The sequence below is a fragment of the Salmo trutta genome, chromosome 14, assembly GCF_901001165.1.
Source record: "Salmo trutta chromosome 14, fSalTru1.1, whole genome shotgun sequence".
In the NCBI taxonomy this organism is placed as follows: Eukaryota; Metazoa; Chordata; class Actinopteri; order Salmoniformes; family Salmonidae; genus Salmo; species Salmo trutta.
Window position 1 is genome coordinate 15,557,566 of NC_042970.1, and position 16,056 is coordinate 15,573,621.

The following is a 16,056-nucleotide window of genomic DNA, read 5'->3' on the forward strand; positions in this document are numbered from 1 at the left end:
TTTTGTTGACAGTATATTTTTCTTAGGAACATTGAGAGCATGTACTTCATGGACTACTTTTTGATCTGAATAGAAGTAATTAGTTATAAATTATGAATATAGATGTATCTTTTTGTGAAGATAACTTGGTTGTAGTGAGCTACTGTCACTGTAAGTGGTTGACATCTAATTAGGGACACAGTAATAAAAACACAAACATTTTCATCCTAATTCAATGTTCTGAGAAACTGACCCACGGTTAGAATCTGTTTCAAGAACTCTACGTTTGAATTCCCTGAAATGCCTGACTACCATTACCCCTAATGCAATTCTAAAATTAGGAACCACAAGCGCCTTTTTGCATTCATTGTAAATTGAAATTTCTCACCTTCCAAGAATAGCATGACTGCTTCAAATCACTGACCTCTTCCTAGTTTGTTTCCCTTGAAGTCACAGATGACAACTAAATTGTCATCTGTGACTTCAAGCAGCAGGTTTCAGAGTATTGCTGCCAATTGACCTTGTTCAGGGGTAGACATACTTCTTTCCAAGAAGACAGTGGTAATGCAGTCTAAAGTAAATATTGTGGTTTTATCACGAGAGGTTGAATTTAACTGTGGAAACGTGCTTACTTGTTGATTCTCACCCTACGCCTTGACATATTTCCATCTTCATTAAATGCATGTTAACTTTTATTTAGGCAGGGAATCCCATTGAGACCAACGTCTCTTTTGCAAGGGATCCATGCATGACTTAGTTGGTCAATCATTCCCATGTTCCTGCTTGCCTTGTCATAAATCATCCATAACTCAGTAATGCACACTGTTCTTTGAGGCTGGGCAAGTATTAAGGGAGGGGGTCTGGAAGAGCTATTGATTGTCCTAGGAAAAGGGTTTACTCCATCCAAAATCTTTCCACTAAAATTAAACCACTGAGGAATTCGAATTTGTTCAACAAATGTAATTGCAAATGTCCTAGGTGAAGCTTCTTCAATATACGTTTCAGAATAATTGTTAGGTTGTTACGAAATAAGTGGATGCACGTTGCATTTCGGCAACAAAAAACATTATATTGGAGTTTTGCCTGTTCACACACATCTGCCCTTTCATTAGCTAAAATGGTCCCACCTGACCTCGCATCCTCCCGCCTGCCTTACATTTTTGAGGATGTGTATTTCCATTGTTAGAGCGGTCACACGACGATCTTGTCAATATAACAGATCATCTTTGATAATGTGTGAGCCTAAGATTGTGTTAACAGAGGTTAGGCATAGACACAGATAACACTTCACCAGCTGAACACACCCTCCTGTTGATATTAACCTGTCAGTTGAGACAAGTCTACAAACAAACTTCATATTAGGAATGCACTGTGGTAGTACATTATAAATCACCAGGGGTGTATTCACTAGGAACCAAACGGGTAGAGACATATTCAAATTTGTCCAATTGAAACTCTTTTTTTGTTGCGAAACGTTTTGCAACTGTTTGCTACGGTCTTGGTGTGAACAAATACACCCCAGCTGTCCTAGACTAGGTTAGACTAGCCTGCTGGTGCTAATGATGCCGTGTGGTTCACTGTCTGGGTGCAGGTAAACAACCTCTGATTAGGAAGACACATAGAAGTCCAACACTTGTTAGAAAAAGAAAACATTTAATGTTACAAGTATAAAAAGAACACAAAAATCTGACAATTTATATTCCTGAAGTTCTACATATTTACAATCAACTTGAATTGGCAACACACACACATAAAGAGCTGGATGTGCTGACGCCTGCTGGTTTTAAATGGGATCTCACGTTGCCTGTGGCTTCCATAGCATCTCGCTGTCTCAATCAATCATCAATAGTGGGGAGCCAGAATGCCTGCAGAGGACAAAACAGATTTACTGAGCATTCTACTGTATGTGAGACTGTGTGTTTTCAACATAACTAATCTTACCATGTTTGAACAGGCACTAGAAAACGTCATGAATTTGGGGTTGAACTGAAGGCAGGTGACGGGACCCGTGTGCTTCCCATCCAGAACAGCCACCTTCATCCCACTCTCTGCATTCCACACGTGGATCTTCCCATCCTCAGAGCCTGAGAGACAACCATCGTCAGACCACGGAAAAACAAGAGGAAGCTTAACTACTGTTTTAGTGTGTAATGTTTCCAGGTTAGGTTTAATTAGCAGTTCCAAATAATTACTACCAAATTATTCTATGGTAGAATGAGAAGACAATTGGAACTTTCATGTCTTACTTTACAGAACATAGAGCCTGTTACCTCACGTTCCTTGTGGACTTACCAATCATAATAAACTGAGAGTCAGGACTGAAGGAGGCCTCCAGCGTCACAGCTTTACTGTTGTTGTAGCCCTGTAGGATAGAGGAGAGTGTCTATAAGTATAGGCCTATCATTTACTTATTGAGCAACTTGCTCTTGTTGCGAAATGTATGTCAGTTCAAGAGTCTTTGCATTAAGTATCTAACAGTGTCCGTCTAGGTTTTATGTGTCTGCATGAATGCGTATGATCTCTCACCCCAAAGGAATGCATCACAGCGCCCTTGAAGGCATCGAGGAGGCGGAGAGCACCCCCATTGGTTGAGACAAGGATGAGCTTCCCATCATTGCTGAACTTGAGTCCTGTCCACTCACATGTACGATCGTACTGTAGCTTGAAGGTAGCAAAAGGACCCTATAGAGAAGCCAACACGAAAGGTTACTCTGTAGACAACCATCTACCACTGACCTGCATTCACAGCTCTCAATACACATACAACTATAAAACAGAAAGCCCTGAAAATTACTGTTACCTTGTCAAAGGATCGCAGGTCGTACAATTTGACCATCTCGGAGTTCACACCAGCAGCAAAAATCAGACCCTCAGGATCAAAGGAGCAAACTGGCTTCCCCTGGAGGTGCATCAGGCCCTGGTAGTGACAGAGACAGTCACAGGAAATACATTTAATCCAGCGCAACAGTCCATCTAGAACAGGGATGCAAACTGGCAAGGGTTCAAAAATGACTTCTTTTGTGCATATAAATTTGAATATTTTCAGGGAATAACAAGTACATATTTGAACAATCTCAATACTCTGGAAACATGTTTATGGTGGGCTGGCATTACTTAAATGATTACAGGGGTCGAATGTAATCCACAGAAGTGTATTGTGCCATATCACAACGTGTTGCTGTACTCATGAGCGGCATGATTTTCAAAGTCTGAAGCAGGCCTTTAGGCCCATTTGTGCATGGCTGCATCTCACTGTGTTTTGGTTATCTGGATCTCCATTTGCCTTTTGTTTACCGTTAACGCAACTAGCCTAAATATAGATTGTGTCATGCCTTTATAGATCAAATATTTTGTTTACTAGGCCTATTTGGTACCACTGCTTTATTCTGTTTGCATTCGCAGTTGTCGGAATTCTAAGCCAAACTGCTATATAGTATTTGTTTGTTTGCATGAATAACAAGGCTACTTTCAGCATTTAGTTTGCATTATTTTGGTAAGACAGCTGTGTGTACGGCTGCATTCATATAGGGTAATTCACCTATTACAAACAGCCCATCTATCTTGTAGGGAAAGGGGGGTACCTAGTAAAAGTTGGCCAATTACAAGTTTTCATAACAATCGGTAATCACCATTTTTGGACGCCGATTACATTGCACTCCACGAGGAGACTGCGTGGCAGGCTGACCACCTGTTACACGAGTGCAGCAAGGAGCCATGGTAAGTTGCTAGCTAGCATTAAACTTACCTTATAAAAAACAATCAATCTTAACATAATCACTAGTTAACTACACATGGTTGATGATATTACTAGGCTAACTAGCTTGTCCTGCGTTGCATATAATCAAAAATCATAATCGGTCGACCTCTAGTGCCTAGTCATTTTGTTCAACTGAAGTGTGTCTTCCGCATTTAACCCAACCCCTCAGAATCAGAGAGGTGTGGGGGACTGCCTTAATCAACATCATCGGCGCCCGGGGAACAGTGGGTTAACTGCCTTGCTCAGGGGCAGAACGACAGATTTTTACCTTGTCCGCTCAGGGATTCGATCCAGCAACCTTCCGGTTACTGGCCCAACCACTAGGCTCCTGCCGCCCCATTAGCCTATATTATTACCAAAACGGCCTTGCTTTAGTGTGTAGGGCGCTGTCCATTGTGCTGATACAGCGCAGCATAGATAAGACTACAGATTTCGCACCGACCTGTCACTTCAAAAGCACTCAATGGTCAGAGTCTCACCATTTAAACTGTGTTTATTGTGGTATAGCGTGATAGAAGCAGAATTCAATAAAATTCCAATGCAAGAAGTCCCAAAAATTGTGCCCCTCACTCACTTCAACCACCCCCTTTGTCATTATATCCTCATGCCAGGGCTGGAGAGAAGCAGCTGAGTAGACTAATGTCTGGTTAGGGGGATGCAGCTGCTCACAGCTGGCTGCTCACAGCTGGCTGCTCACAGCTGGCTGTCACATGTGATATTATTGGATGGAGCACTCATTCTGATATATATCTGACATCACGCTCTGAGATTCTATTTGTAGGATGCGTAGGGATTCATTCTGTGTTCAGTCATTCATTTGGATATGAGAAACATACCCCATTATTATCTGTAAATAGCCCACCCAACTACTTCATCCCCATGTGATTTTATTTTTTTGCTCCTTTGCACCCCAGTATCTCTACTTGCACATTCATCTTCTGCACATCTATCACTCCAGTGTTTAATTGCTAAATTGTAATTATTTCACCACTATGGGTTATTTATTGCCTTACCTCCCTAATCTTACTACATTTGCACACACTGTATATAGACTTTTCTATTGTGTTATTGACTGTATGTTTATTTATTCCATGTGTAACTCCATCGTTTGTGTCGCACTGCTTTGCTTTATCTTGTCCAGGTCGCAATTGTAAATGAGAACTTGTTCTCAACTGGCCTACCTGACCTAAATAAAAGGTGAAATAATAAAGAAAATTGGCGGGTGGTAATGTTCACTTGCCAGCTTAAATATTAACGTATCTAGCTAACGATAATAACTGTGTGTGTAATAATTAGCGCTATTGAACCATACGTGCAACTATAATTTGCTTCTTATCAACTATAACCTCAGCATCATTTTCAACACAGGTCGCTAAACTCGAGTCGCATTCCAAATTTTCCAGCCAGGAACAAAGTTTGTTGCGTGGAGTGTGTGATGAGACAGCCGCCAGAGAACGTTAATGAATCTCAATTGCATACTCCTCGCGTTCTCTCTCTTCAAAATCCATTGGATGAGAAATCCAGAGGTCCCACCCCTCTGACCTTCTCCTCCAATGGGTTTTGAGAAGGAGGCGAGGATGAGGAGTATGCAATTGAGATTCTCCCCGGGAGAAGATTTGTTTGCGCCTCTTTTATAGCTCAATGGGTGATATATGCACTTTCTTTAACAGATCTACAATATTCCCATGGATGACCTATTGAGATCAAAAAGGTGAATATCACAAAGTGGCACGTTTACATCCCTGATCTAGAGTCAATTGATCTGCAATATCAAGGAGTGGTCAAGGTAGACTCTGCGATATGACGTAGAAAGCAAACAGCTTTGAAGCGCAAGGCTCAACTTCTCTGCTGTTTTGGTCCCGTGGCTACCACATTGTAAAAGTGTGAAGCGAACTCATGCACATGTGCAGATACTGTGTGTGACTGTGAAAGCAAAGTTGTGCATCTGGTCCATCGTAATATCTGCAGTCCCGCTTCATGGCAATGTCAACCTCTAAGACCTAGTGAGTAAAGGGAACCCACCTGGCAGTTCGGAGACCGCAGGTCCCATAGCCGGATTGTCTTGTCTAAAGATCCTGAGATAAACGTGTCATCCACAGGGGACATGGAGAGAGCCGTCACTCTGAAACATTCATGTTAAAGGTATAGAAACATCTACCTTGAGAGAAACACCTGATGTCTGTTAAAAAAAACAATACTCAAGTAATAGTACAGTAATGTAGCCTAAACTACCCCTCGGTTAATTGGGTTTCTCGGTCTCAATCCTCACCTTTTGTTGTGTCCGGGGAAGTACCGGATGTACTTGTTGTCATGGAGGGAGAGGTACCGGATAGTGTCTGCAATTATCATAAAGGCATGGGGTTATTGGCCGAAGACAGCATAGCATTCCCATTCATCACCACAGACAACTAGAGAGCAGGTAGAGCTTCCGATCCTGGAGGCGATGGGCACTGGGCAGGTCGGATGAGTAGACACCACCCTAGGCAAGGCAGTGGCTTGTACAGTTAGCTCCTTTATCGGGCAGAATCACGGACCCTCAAACTGTACAAACAACTACCTCAGACCAGGGTGAGTATGGCCGCCCCAGGCTGAGATTAACGAGGTCAGGCTCTGTCAGGAAATCTCCACGAACAATCTTCTATATACATACAATAATACACTCCTGAAATGTGCCTGGCAAGAGTTACATGGACAACTGCTTATTGACAGGTATAGGCCTACTGATCTCAAATCACCTCACTAACATACCATCAATTTTGTTGGAGCTGTAGACCACGGTGTTGGCTGCATGTGTGTACCTGATCAGATCCACTCCATACTTCTTACTGTAGAGGGTCCGCTTGGGTCTGGACCAGCACAGGATGGAGAGGATTTTTTTTTAAGGAACCATGTTAGATTGCTGGCACAGAAACTTCTAGCAAAGCCAACTGCCTCTGAAATCCCAATAACATTCATAATATGGGCGGTTAAAGCAGCCACATATAGTGCTAACCTCAACTAGCACATACAACTTTTAAATATTGTTATGTATTTTACCTCCACAATATACAAACTACACGCTTGTGGGAAATAAGATTAAATACAATTGATAGTTTTGTTACCAAGCTAACAACCCAGACCTGCATCCGCTCAAACTCTAGATCGTGTCTTAACTCGAGCCCGAGGATTTTGCATACCGCAGTAGGCCTCACTAGTACTAACGGAGCAGATCCTAGTTACAGCACAGGGGTCGCCTACCCTAACATCATGCAGTTCGGAAAAAAACTGTCCATTAATATTAATTCAATGCATGTCTTACTTTCCCTCCTGGCAGTCGTATAAAACCAGGGAGTCATCGTCGCTGCTAGAAATAATGGTTTCGCCGTTTGAGCTGAAATCAAAACAGTTGATTTTGTCTGAATTTTCTCGGAAAACCTTTGCAACCCTGAAGCTCCGCAGCACATTGTCCGTCAGCTTCATGATGGGCTCTTTGAGGGGGCGCAGACCCTCGTTTTCTACTTGATTCTATTATCTGATCATCTATTTATGTGCTTTTTAAATAGGAGCTTTATTGTTTTGTAAAAATAAAAAAAATAGAACTGTGTGTTTCAAAAACTGTAAAGAAAGCCCTCCTGGTACACTTGTTACACGAGTCATGTAAAAGCACCACCTTCCATAATTCGGCTTCCCGCAAGTTCCACAGACACGCTTATTAACTCTCGCGATATACAACAACTATCGCGGTGCAGTCAGTTGATGTTTTGCACATAACCATAAGAGCACAGACTATAAACAAGGAAGACGCAATCATAACGCTTTTGGATACAGACAAAAATGGAGCAGAGAAATTCTCACATTTACAATAATTGTAACTACTTATCAGTCATACAATAACACGTGCTCTGACTGTCAAGACAGAATAACCGAAGTAGCAATGCAGGTGAGTTTGAAGTCATTGGGTTATGAAAATCGACCCCTAGCCCTGGGGTGTATTCATTACGCCGATTGCAAAACGATTTGCAACAGAAACCGCTTACACTAAACTAGTTATGTTTTGTTAAACACAAGTTGTAGTTCAGCTGTCTTCCTCATAAAACAAATGTGTCAAAGAAGTTTGAAGGAAACCCAGGGACTTCACTCCACTTTAGAGCAAAGGAAGCATATTAAGACAAAACGCTTTGCAACTGAATACACCCCAGGGCAAAATCCACATATCCAATCAGAGGGCAGGGTAGGGTATTCCCATAATACCTATCCAATCATTTTCGGATACACTGAAAACGTGTAGCTCCGAGAACATGGGTTAAATGGCTACCTAGAAATGTTTTTTTTTTTTTTGTGGTGGTAGTTGTCATTCAGAGAGATATTTGCCTCCCCATCACATTACCAGGTTGCAGGTGATAGCCTCGCCAACGACAGGTGATGAGCACATGGAAAACAAATTGTGTACTGTGCTTCCCATCTTGACGTTAGTGACGTACAAGTAATAGCTAAAATAAATGAAACACTTGAGTAAATGAGGGATACAAAGTATATTGAAAGCAGGTGCTTCCACACAGGTGTGGTTTCCATTAGTTAATTAAGCAATTAACATCCCATGCTTAGGGTCATGTATAAAAAAAAGAAAAAAGTCCAGTTTCCCCATTTACTTTAAGGGTGGTCTCAAAATAAACATAATCGGGTTAAAGGATGTGTGTGTGTCAAGTCACCAGATCTCAACCCAATTGAACAACTATGGGAGATTCTGGAGCGGCGCTAAGACAGCGTTTTCCACTGTCAACAAAACACCAAATGATGGAATTTCTCATGGAAGAATGGTGCCGCATCCCTCCAAAGAGTTTGACATTTGTAGAATCTGCCAAGGCGCATTGAAGCTGTTCTGTCGGCTTGTGGTGGCCCAACGCCCTATTAAGAAATGTTATGTTGGTGTTTCCTTTATTTTGGCAGTTAGCTGTATGTGAGTGAGGTTTGAATATTCAGCACTCATCCACCCTGTCCTCATTCCAGTCAATATTTTTAATACCTAGTCGCTCAAATTGAATACTGCTGTGTGTTTTGACCCTGGGTAGTAGCTGATTGTACATCTAAAAAGACAAACACGCAGACTGCTCACTTTTCCTGCCCTATGGTCAAGCTTGAGTCAATCATTACACAGAGGGTACACATTCAACTTGAGTTGAGCTCTGTCCCGATTTTGCCACACTGCCTTAGTGCTGATCCCGACTCTGCAATACACAGCTCTCACACGGCGCACAGAGGAAATCCAGAGGTTCACCATACCCGGTGTACAGGTAGGCAACCTCTGTAGGATTCAGTCACAATGACTTGTCAATTAAATGCAGAGACTGGGGTTATCCGACGTGTTGGGTGGGCATCTCAAGGCAAGTGACAAAGTTGACCTACTAGTTGACCTTCTATCTGAATTCTCTTGGGTGTCCTCCTTTTGGTAAATAACCAGTAAAATCAGAACAGCAGAAACAGCAAAGGGTGTGGTCATAATTTACTTTTCATCCTGTGATCCAGAAACATGGTTTTTGCCTTTTCTCTCCTGTCCGCTAGGTGCTCCCTGCAAGGACAGCCTGATGGCTTGTGTTGTGTCCCTGTATCGGCCTTTATCTTTACTGGCCCCTGTGGGGGTGAGGCGAGCCATAGTTTACAGAATGTCACTGGACATGCGAGCACGGGAGGTGTTTGCTACGGCTATCGAAGCTGTGCAACCAGACATTGTGGTGCGGCGGGGTCTGGAGCGTACAGGAGACACTCTCCTAGTGAATGGACGCAGCTTCACGCTAAAAAACAACCTTCACCTGGTAGGTTTTGGCAAAGCTGTGCTGGGCATGGCTGCCGAGGCAGAGAGGATTGTGGGGGACCACTTGGTGAGAGGAGTGATCAGTGTGCCACACGGCATTCAGGAGACAATACGGCAGCATGGGAAAGAGTAAGCAACTCACAATAGAACCAGATTGTTTGTGGGTGGGATGGGTTTGGTTGGTAAATGAATTCCTAATCTCTGTTTTAATTCCACCTCAGCCAGATGTTGTTGAAGGATGGAAGTCACATCACAGTGATGGAGGGAGCTAAACACAACCTGCCAGATGCTGATGCCCAGAGGGCAGCCGAATGTATTAAGGAGCTGGTCAGCACACTAACAGAGAATGACATGTTGCTTGTACTCATCTCAGGTAAACTGATACCAAACTACTAAATCATGTAACTATGTCACACAAAGTAGTCATTACTCAATTTGAATCACTGAAGATACAGGTTGTCCATAAATATGTACATACTTTGTGTGTGTGTATAGGAGGAGGGTCTGCACTCTTGCCTGCACCAGTCCCACCAATCTCTCTTCAAGAGAAACAGGATGTTACACGCAGACTGGCTGGTGCTGGTGCCACTATTCAGGAGCTTAACTCTGTACGCCGTGCCCTGTCGATTTTGAAAGGAGGAGGACTTGCACACTGCGCTCACCCTGCTCAGGTAAGAACACAACTGTACTAGCTCATTATAGAGCTTTTACCCAAAGACCTGAACTTCTTGCACATTAGCTTTACATTCTGGTTGTATTTGGTCAAATAAAATGTTCCTGTTAACATTTTATAACAGGTGGTGGCCCTGGTTCTGTCTGACGTAATTGGAGATCCCCTGGACTTGATAGCCAGTGGCCCCACAGTGTGGACAGAGGTGTGGCCTGAGGAGATTTGGTCGGTCCTTGAACGTTACGGGCTGTCCTCCTCTCTCCCTGTCTCAGTGAAAGAGGTGCTTGGACGCTCAGCTCCCCGTTGGGAGAAGTCTGGAGAGCAGTCAGACAGGGCGGCACATGTTCTCAATGCTGTGATTGGCTCCAATAGCATTGCTCTGGAATGCGCAGGGAGACGTGCGCGGGAGCTCGGATTCCGTCCAGTTGTGCTGTCGCCAGGGGTGTGTGGGGACGTACAGTCTGTCTCCCGCCTTTATGGTCTACTGGCTCGCTTTGCCTGCTCCCGTGACGAGCCCCCTCCTGAGTTGCCTGCTGAGATTCTGAAGCTGGGGCCCGAGACAGGCGTGGAAAGCTGGGACTTGTGCCGTGCCATGCAGGTGCTTGGTGAGGGGCGTGGGGAGGGCTGGGGAGCCACCTGTCTGCTGGCTGGGGGAGAGCCCACTGTGCAGTTGACCGGCAAGGGGCGTGGTGGGCGGAACCAGGAGCTGGCCCTGAGAGTAGGGCTTGAGCTGGAAGGCATGGAGCTCCCTCCAAAGGGTCCCCTGTTCCTGAGTGGTGGGACCGATGGTCAGGACGGGCCAACTGAGGCAGCAGGGGCAGTCACAGACGCGGGGCTTGGCAAAGAAGCACGAGCACAGGGGCTCGACCCTGATGGCTTCCTCGTCAACAATGATTCCTTCACCTTCTTTTCACGCCTGTCTGGTGGGCAGCGGCTGCTCCTACCAGGGTTAACGGGTACCAATGTGATGGATGTGCACATGCTGCTCATCCCACCAATTCCCATAGTCGTGTCTGGTCGTTGATGAAGACAAGGGCATGAAAGCTGTCAATTACACATTTCAGTATGAATCCATACAGAGTAGACAGTATATTCAGAGAGCAGCTTTTCAAAGCTGACCATACCCATGATATTCTTTCCAGCAAGCCCTTTTGGAGATCCATGTTTAATTTAAAAAGCAGCAGTCAGTTATGTCTATGATAAGAATAAATACAGTAAATAGTTTACTTTTGTGGTATTTGTGAAGAGATTGTTTCTGTACAGAGCAGTTAGTCCAGCAGATATACCCAAGACTGTTCCACTTTATGATACAAGTATCAGACATAGTACACTAATACTAGATACCTTAAGGAACATTTCTGAAGATTGGATGCAGTCTAATAAAATGGCTGCCATTCTGATTTCCTATTAGAAGAAAATAGGGTAAAGTCAATCCAAATAATATCTAAATGACTTTAATGTTATCTACCCACTAAATAAACCCCACAAATAACATAGACAATAACATATTCTTAAGAACTTCAAGGGGGTCATATTGAGGTCATTTTGACCATAGTCCAATGACCACGGGAAAATGTTTGGACTTGTTGATAGAGCCAAGAAATTTCACAGCTGGGGCATGTCTAAATTATTCTTGGCTATAGTGCCATTACAGATTTGGTCCATTACCCCTCTGGCTGCCATTTCCCATATGACCACTAACCAGTTGCATGGGGCCATATTGGACAGGATTCACTTGGACATGTCGCCATAAAAAAATTGGTACTTACAGCCCATTGATGATTGAAAATGTTTGAGGGGGTCTGGAAAACACAAAATGGCTCACAAACGCCATATATACTTATCCTTTAAACTTGTAGTAAAAAGTGGTGAAAACATGTGCCAAATGAATTTTTCCGTGACTAGTTCTAATAGTTTTACATGTAAACACTCTAGAAAGTCACTTGGGTGTTCCCTGAAGTCTACTGATTGCAATGATATACAATGTGATATAATGTTTTGTGTCAATTTTATAAAGAAAAATGACAGGAAACCTGCCCTGTACACATCACTTTATCTAAAACTACATAGGAATGCATTATGTCCAGCAGAGAGACAGGTAACCCATTATGATGAGACCTTTTAGTTTTTACACGGAGTAAAAGTCTAAACAAAGATGTCTAGCTATAGTGCCATTGCAGATTTAACCTATTATACTCAGTGGTGTAGTGATATTGAGGTGCCAGAGCCTCCCAAAAATTGACATATCTCACAATAAAATGGTCCAAGTATGCCATATAGTGTATATGTATCCATTAAGTATTTTTCCCCAAAACCTACCAAAATGACTGATTCTTGAACATACTTATCCTAATTTTCTGTATTTTACATTTAAAACACTTAACTGTCAAATGGGTGTTCCCTGAAGTCCACTAATTACAATATTATAAACTATGATATTCTGTCATTTGTGAATTTCAAGAAATGTGACAAGAAACCTTCCATGAGAAAAAAACCTATCCATGATCCATTTGATTGTATGCTACCTTGAACATTAAGCAATCATTAGGCATACTATACCACTTACTAATAAAGTTATAGACAATTCTAATTACAGAACAGTCATTTTAGGGGATATTTCCACCACATTGCTGCATAAAGTTTAAAGGGCACATACATAAGGCATACTTGGGTCATTTTATTGTGTTCTCCACCACCTCATATTTTAAGCCATCATTGATCTGTATATACCTGGAAATATGGCCATGTGAATCCTGTCCAATTAGAACCAATGTAGCTGGTTGGTGGTCATTTAGGAAAACTTATCTTTTAGAGTATAATAGGTTATTAAATCTACAATGGCACTATAGCTAGTCAACTTTGTAGTAGTTGACTCACTTTGTGAAAAGACTGAAAAGTATCAATGGGTTACCTGTCTCTCTGCTGGACATAATGCATTCCTATGGGATTTTACATAAAGTGACAAAGTGTACAGGGCAGGTTTCCTGTCACATTTCTTAAAATTGACACAAAACAGAATATATTATATATCACTCCAGGGAACACCCATATAGTTGGAGTGTTTACATGTAAACTATTGGTACTAGCTATGAAAACTTTTTTTTTAAACAGTAAGGTGGCACATTTTTCCCCACTAACATTTTAAAGGATATGTATATATGGCATCTTTGGGCCATTGTGTTTTCCAGACCCCCCTCAAACATTTTAATCCATTACTGGGCTGTATGTACCAATTATTTCTAAAGATATGGCCACGTGAATCGTGTCCAATACGACCCCATGCAGTTGGTTGGCAGCTGTACAAAAGCCGTGTGGAGCAGCATACTGCCACAGATTATCCATTATATTGACCTGATACTCTAGTGGCCGCTCGAACAATGAAAATAAATGTCATCAAAAATGTAAGGAGGCAAGATCAGGTGGGACCATTCTAGCCAATAAGAGGGCAGATACGAGCATAAACAGGCACAACAACCATATAAAGTGGTATTTCGCAAAGTTGCCGGGAAGTCACGTGTCCTACTTATATCAGCACACTCATAACAATCAAAGCTTACGAAACTTCTATTTGATCAAATAAGCCTTACCTAGCAAATAAACCATTCATTTTTTGTTGACCAAATTCGACAGTCATTGATCTCCATACAAAAATTCCTTGCTTGACGAGAGAAAAAAGAAGAAAAACACCTGCTTGAGAAGACAGATTTTGAGTCCAGTTATCCCTCTCACTTTGGATGTTCCTCTCTAATACTACAGAGATTACTTTAATCAACCAAGTTGATTTTCACCTGTTGACTCTTTCTCAATGCCACACACTTGTCACTAATTTTCAGGACTGCCCTGATAGGATTTAAATCCAACCTGAAGATGTGAATGAGCCTGTCAAGCCGTTACTGTTTCTTTCCAGTTGTGTGTTAAAAGTACATTTCATATTTCCATGTACATTTTAGTTACGTAATACTTTTCCTTATTTGATATATATTGGTTTAATATAATCATCCTTATCACCTTTACCTTTTTACATTATGCAACTTGCTTATGTCTCTCCTTTGTATCAGAACCACACACAAATCCAACTTTACCATATCCAACCACAAGTCCATAATAAATGGCTCTGTCTCCTTGCTCTCTGACCAGAGCAGTGTAAATCTAGATGGTTGTACAGTCATCTCAAATAAAACTGAAGGACCTTGGCGTTACTCTGGACCCTGATATCGCCTTCGATGAACGTGTCAAAAATATTTCAAGAGCAACCTTTTTTCATCTTCGTAACATTGCAAAAATCAGAAACTTCTTGTCTAAATTTGATGCAGAAAAGCTCATCCATGTATTTGTCACTTCAAGATTAGACTACTGCAATGCTCTACTCTCCGGAAACCCGGATAAGGCACTAAATAAACTTCAGTTAGTGCTAAATACGGCTACTAGAATCTTGACTACAACCCCAAAATGTGATCAGTGCTAGCCTCCCTACACTGGCTTCCTGTTAAGGCTAGGGGTGACTTCAAGGTTTTACTGCTAACCTACAAAGCATTACATGGACTTGCTTGTTCGTACCCATCTCACCATTTTGGTTCTCCGTTACATACGGTACCTACACGTATGCTACGGTCACAAGACGCAGGCCTCCTTATTGTTCCTAGAATTTCTAAGAAAACAGCTGGAGGCAGCACTTTCTCCTATATTGCTTCATTTCTACAGAATGGTTCTGCCGATCCATGTGAGAGATGCAGACTCGGTCTCAACCTTTAAGTACTAAAGAGATGATGAAGTGTACTCCGGCCCAGGGGTGCGAAGGCGAATGGCAAGGCATTGGAGTGACAAACCACACTTGCTGCCTCTGCCTAGCCGGCTCCCCTATCTCCACTGGGATTCTCTGCCTCTGACCCTATTACGAGGGCTGAGTCAGTGGCTTGCTTGCGCTCTTCCATTCTTCCTGTCCTTGAGCTTGTGCGGTAGGTTGATCTTCGTGGGCTATACTCGGCCTTGTTAGTGGCCTGTTGATATCCCTTTAGTGGGGATGTGCTTTGCCAAAGTGGGTGGGGTTATGTCCTGCCTGGTTTCCCCTGTCCGGGGGTAACTTTGGACGGGGCCACAGTGTCCCCCCTTCAGTCTCCTGTATCTATGCTGCAATAGTCTATATGCCGGGGAGCTAGGGTCAGTCTGTTATATCTGGGTAATTCTGCTGTCCCGTGTGATCTTAGATATGCTCCCTCTTCTCCCATCTCTCTCTTTCCCCTCCCAGAGGACCTGAGCCCTAGGGCCATGCCTCAGGACTACATGGCCTGACTACTCCTGTCTGACCCTGCTGGTCTTCAAGATGATCAAACGTTGATAGAACAATCTGGCCTTAATGGCCATGTACTCTTATAGTCTCCACCCAGCACAGCCAGAAGAGGCCATCCTTCAGAGCCAGGTTCCTCTCTTGGTTTCTTCCTAGGTTCCTGCCTTTCTAGGGTGTTTTTCCTAGCCACTGTGCCTCTACATCTGCATTGCTTACTCTCTGGGGTTTTAGGCTTGGTTTCTGTATAAGCACTTTATGACAACTGCTGTTGTAAAAAGGGCTGTATAAATACATTTAATTGAATTATACCCTGGTAACATCTATCCAACTAGTTCCCCATCTTGGATTTCTTAGCCTATTTTTCAGCGGCCATATTGGAAATGACTGCCAGGGTTGTGTAATTGACAAAATCTGCGATGGCACTACAAACAAAAATACTTATTTAGACATGCCGTAGCAGTGTGTGAAATTTAGTGGCTTTATTTTTTCACGTAGTTGCTGGACTATGGTGAAAATGACCTCAATATGACCCCTATTAAGGTCTTAAGAGTACTTTATGATCAGAATTATTGTCTATA

At 42.7% G+C, this 16,056-nt stretch overlaps 2 protein-coding genes across 3 annotated transcripts; one reads left to right on the forward strand and one right to left on the reverse strand.

Annotated features, from left to right (window-relative positions):
• Positions 1-1,612: 1,612 nt before the first annotated feature.
• Positions 1,613-8,258, reverse strand: LOC115207496 (WD repeat-containing protein 82-like). The gene is made up of 9 exons (XM_029774606.1): positions 7,035-8,258; positions 6,485-6,582; positions 6,006-6,072; positions 5,759-5,858; positions 2,780-2,896; positions 2,506-2,661; positions 2,272-2,341; positions 1,921-2,063; positions 1,613-1,844 (listed from the first exon to the last, which is right to left on the reverse strand). The coding sequence occupies exons 1-9, from the start codon at positions 7,193-7,195 to the stop codon at positions 1,815-1,817; spliced, it is 942 nt and encodes a 313-aa protein (XP_029630466.1). The 5' UTR covers positions 7,196-8,258; the 3' UTR covers positions 1,613-1,814.
• Positions 7,523-14,393, forward strand: glyctk (glycerate kinase). 2 transcript variants are annotated; one of them, XM_029774604.1, is made up of 5 exons: positions 7,523-7,655; positions 9,275-9,653; positions 9,746-9,897; positions 10,020-10,195; positions 10,322-14,391. In XM_029774604.1, exons 2-5 carry the CDS (start codon positions 9,298-9,300, stop codon positions 11,216-11,218), a joined length of 1,581 nt encoding a protein of 526 aa, XP_029630464.1. In that variant the 5' UTR covers positions 7,523-7,655; positions 9,275-9,297; the 3' UTR covers positions 11,219-14,391. The 2 variants fall into 2 exon arrangements, with proteins under 2 accessions (XP_029630464.1, XP_029630463.1); XM_029774603.1 differs by lacking the exon at positions 7,523-7,655 and adding an exon at positions 8,826-9,006 and having other exon boundaries at positions 10,322-14,393.
• Positions 14,394-16,056: the final 1,663 nt, after the last annotated feature.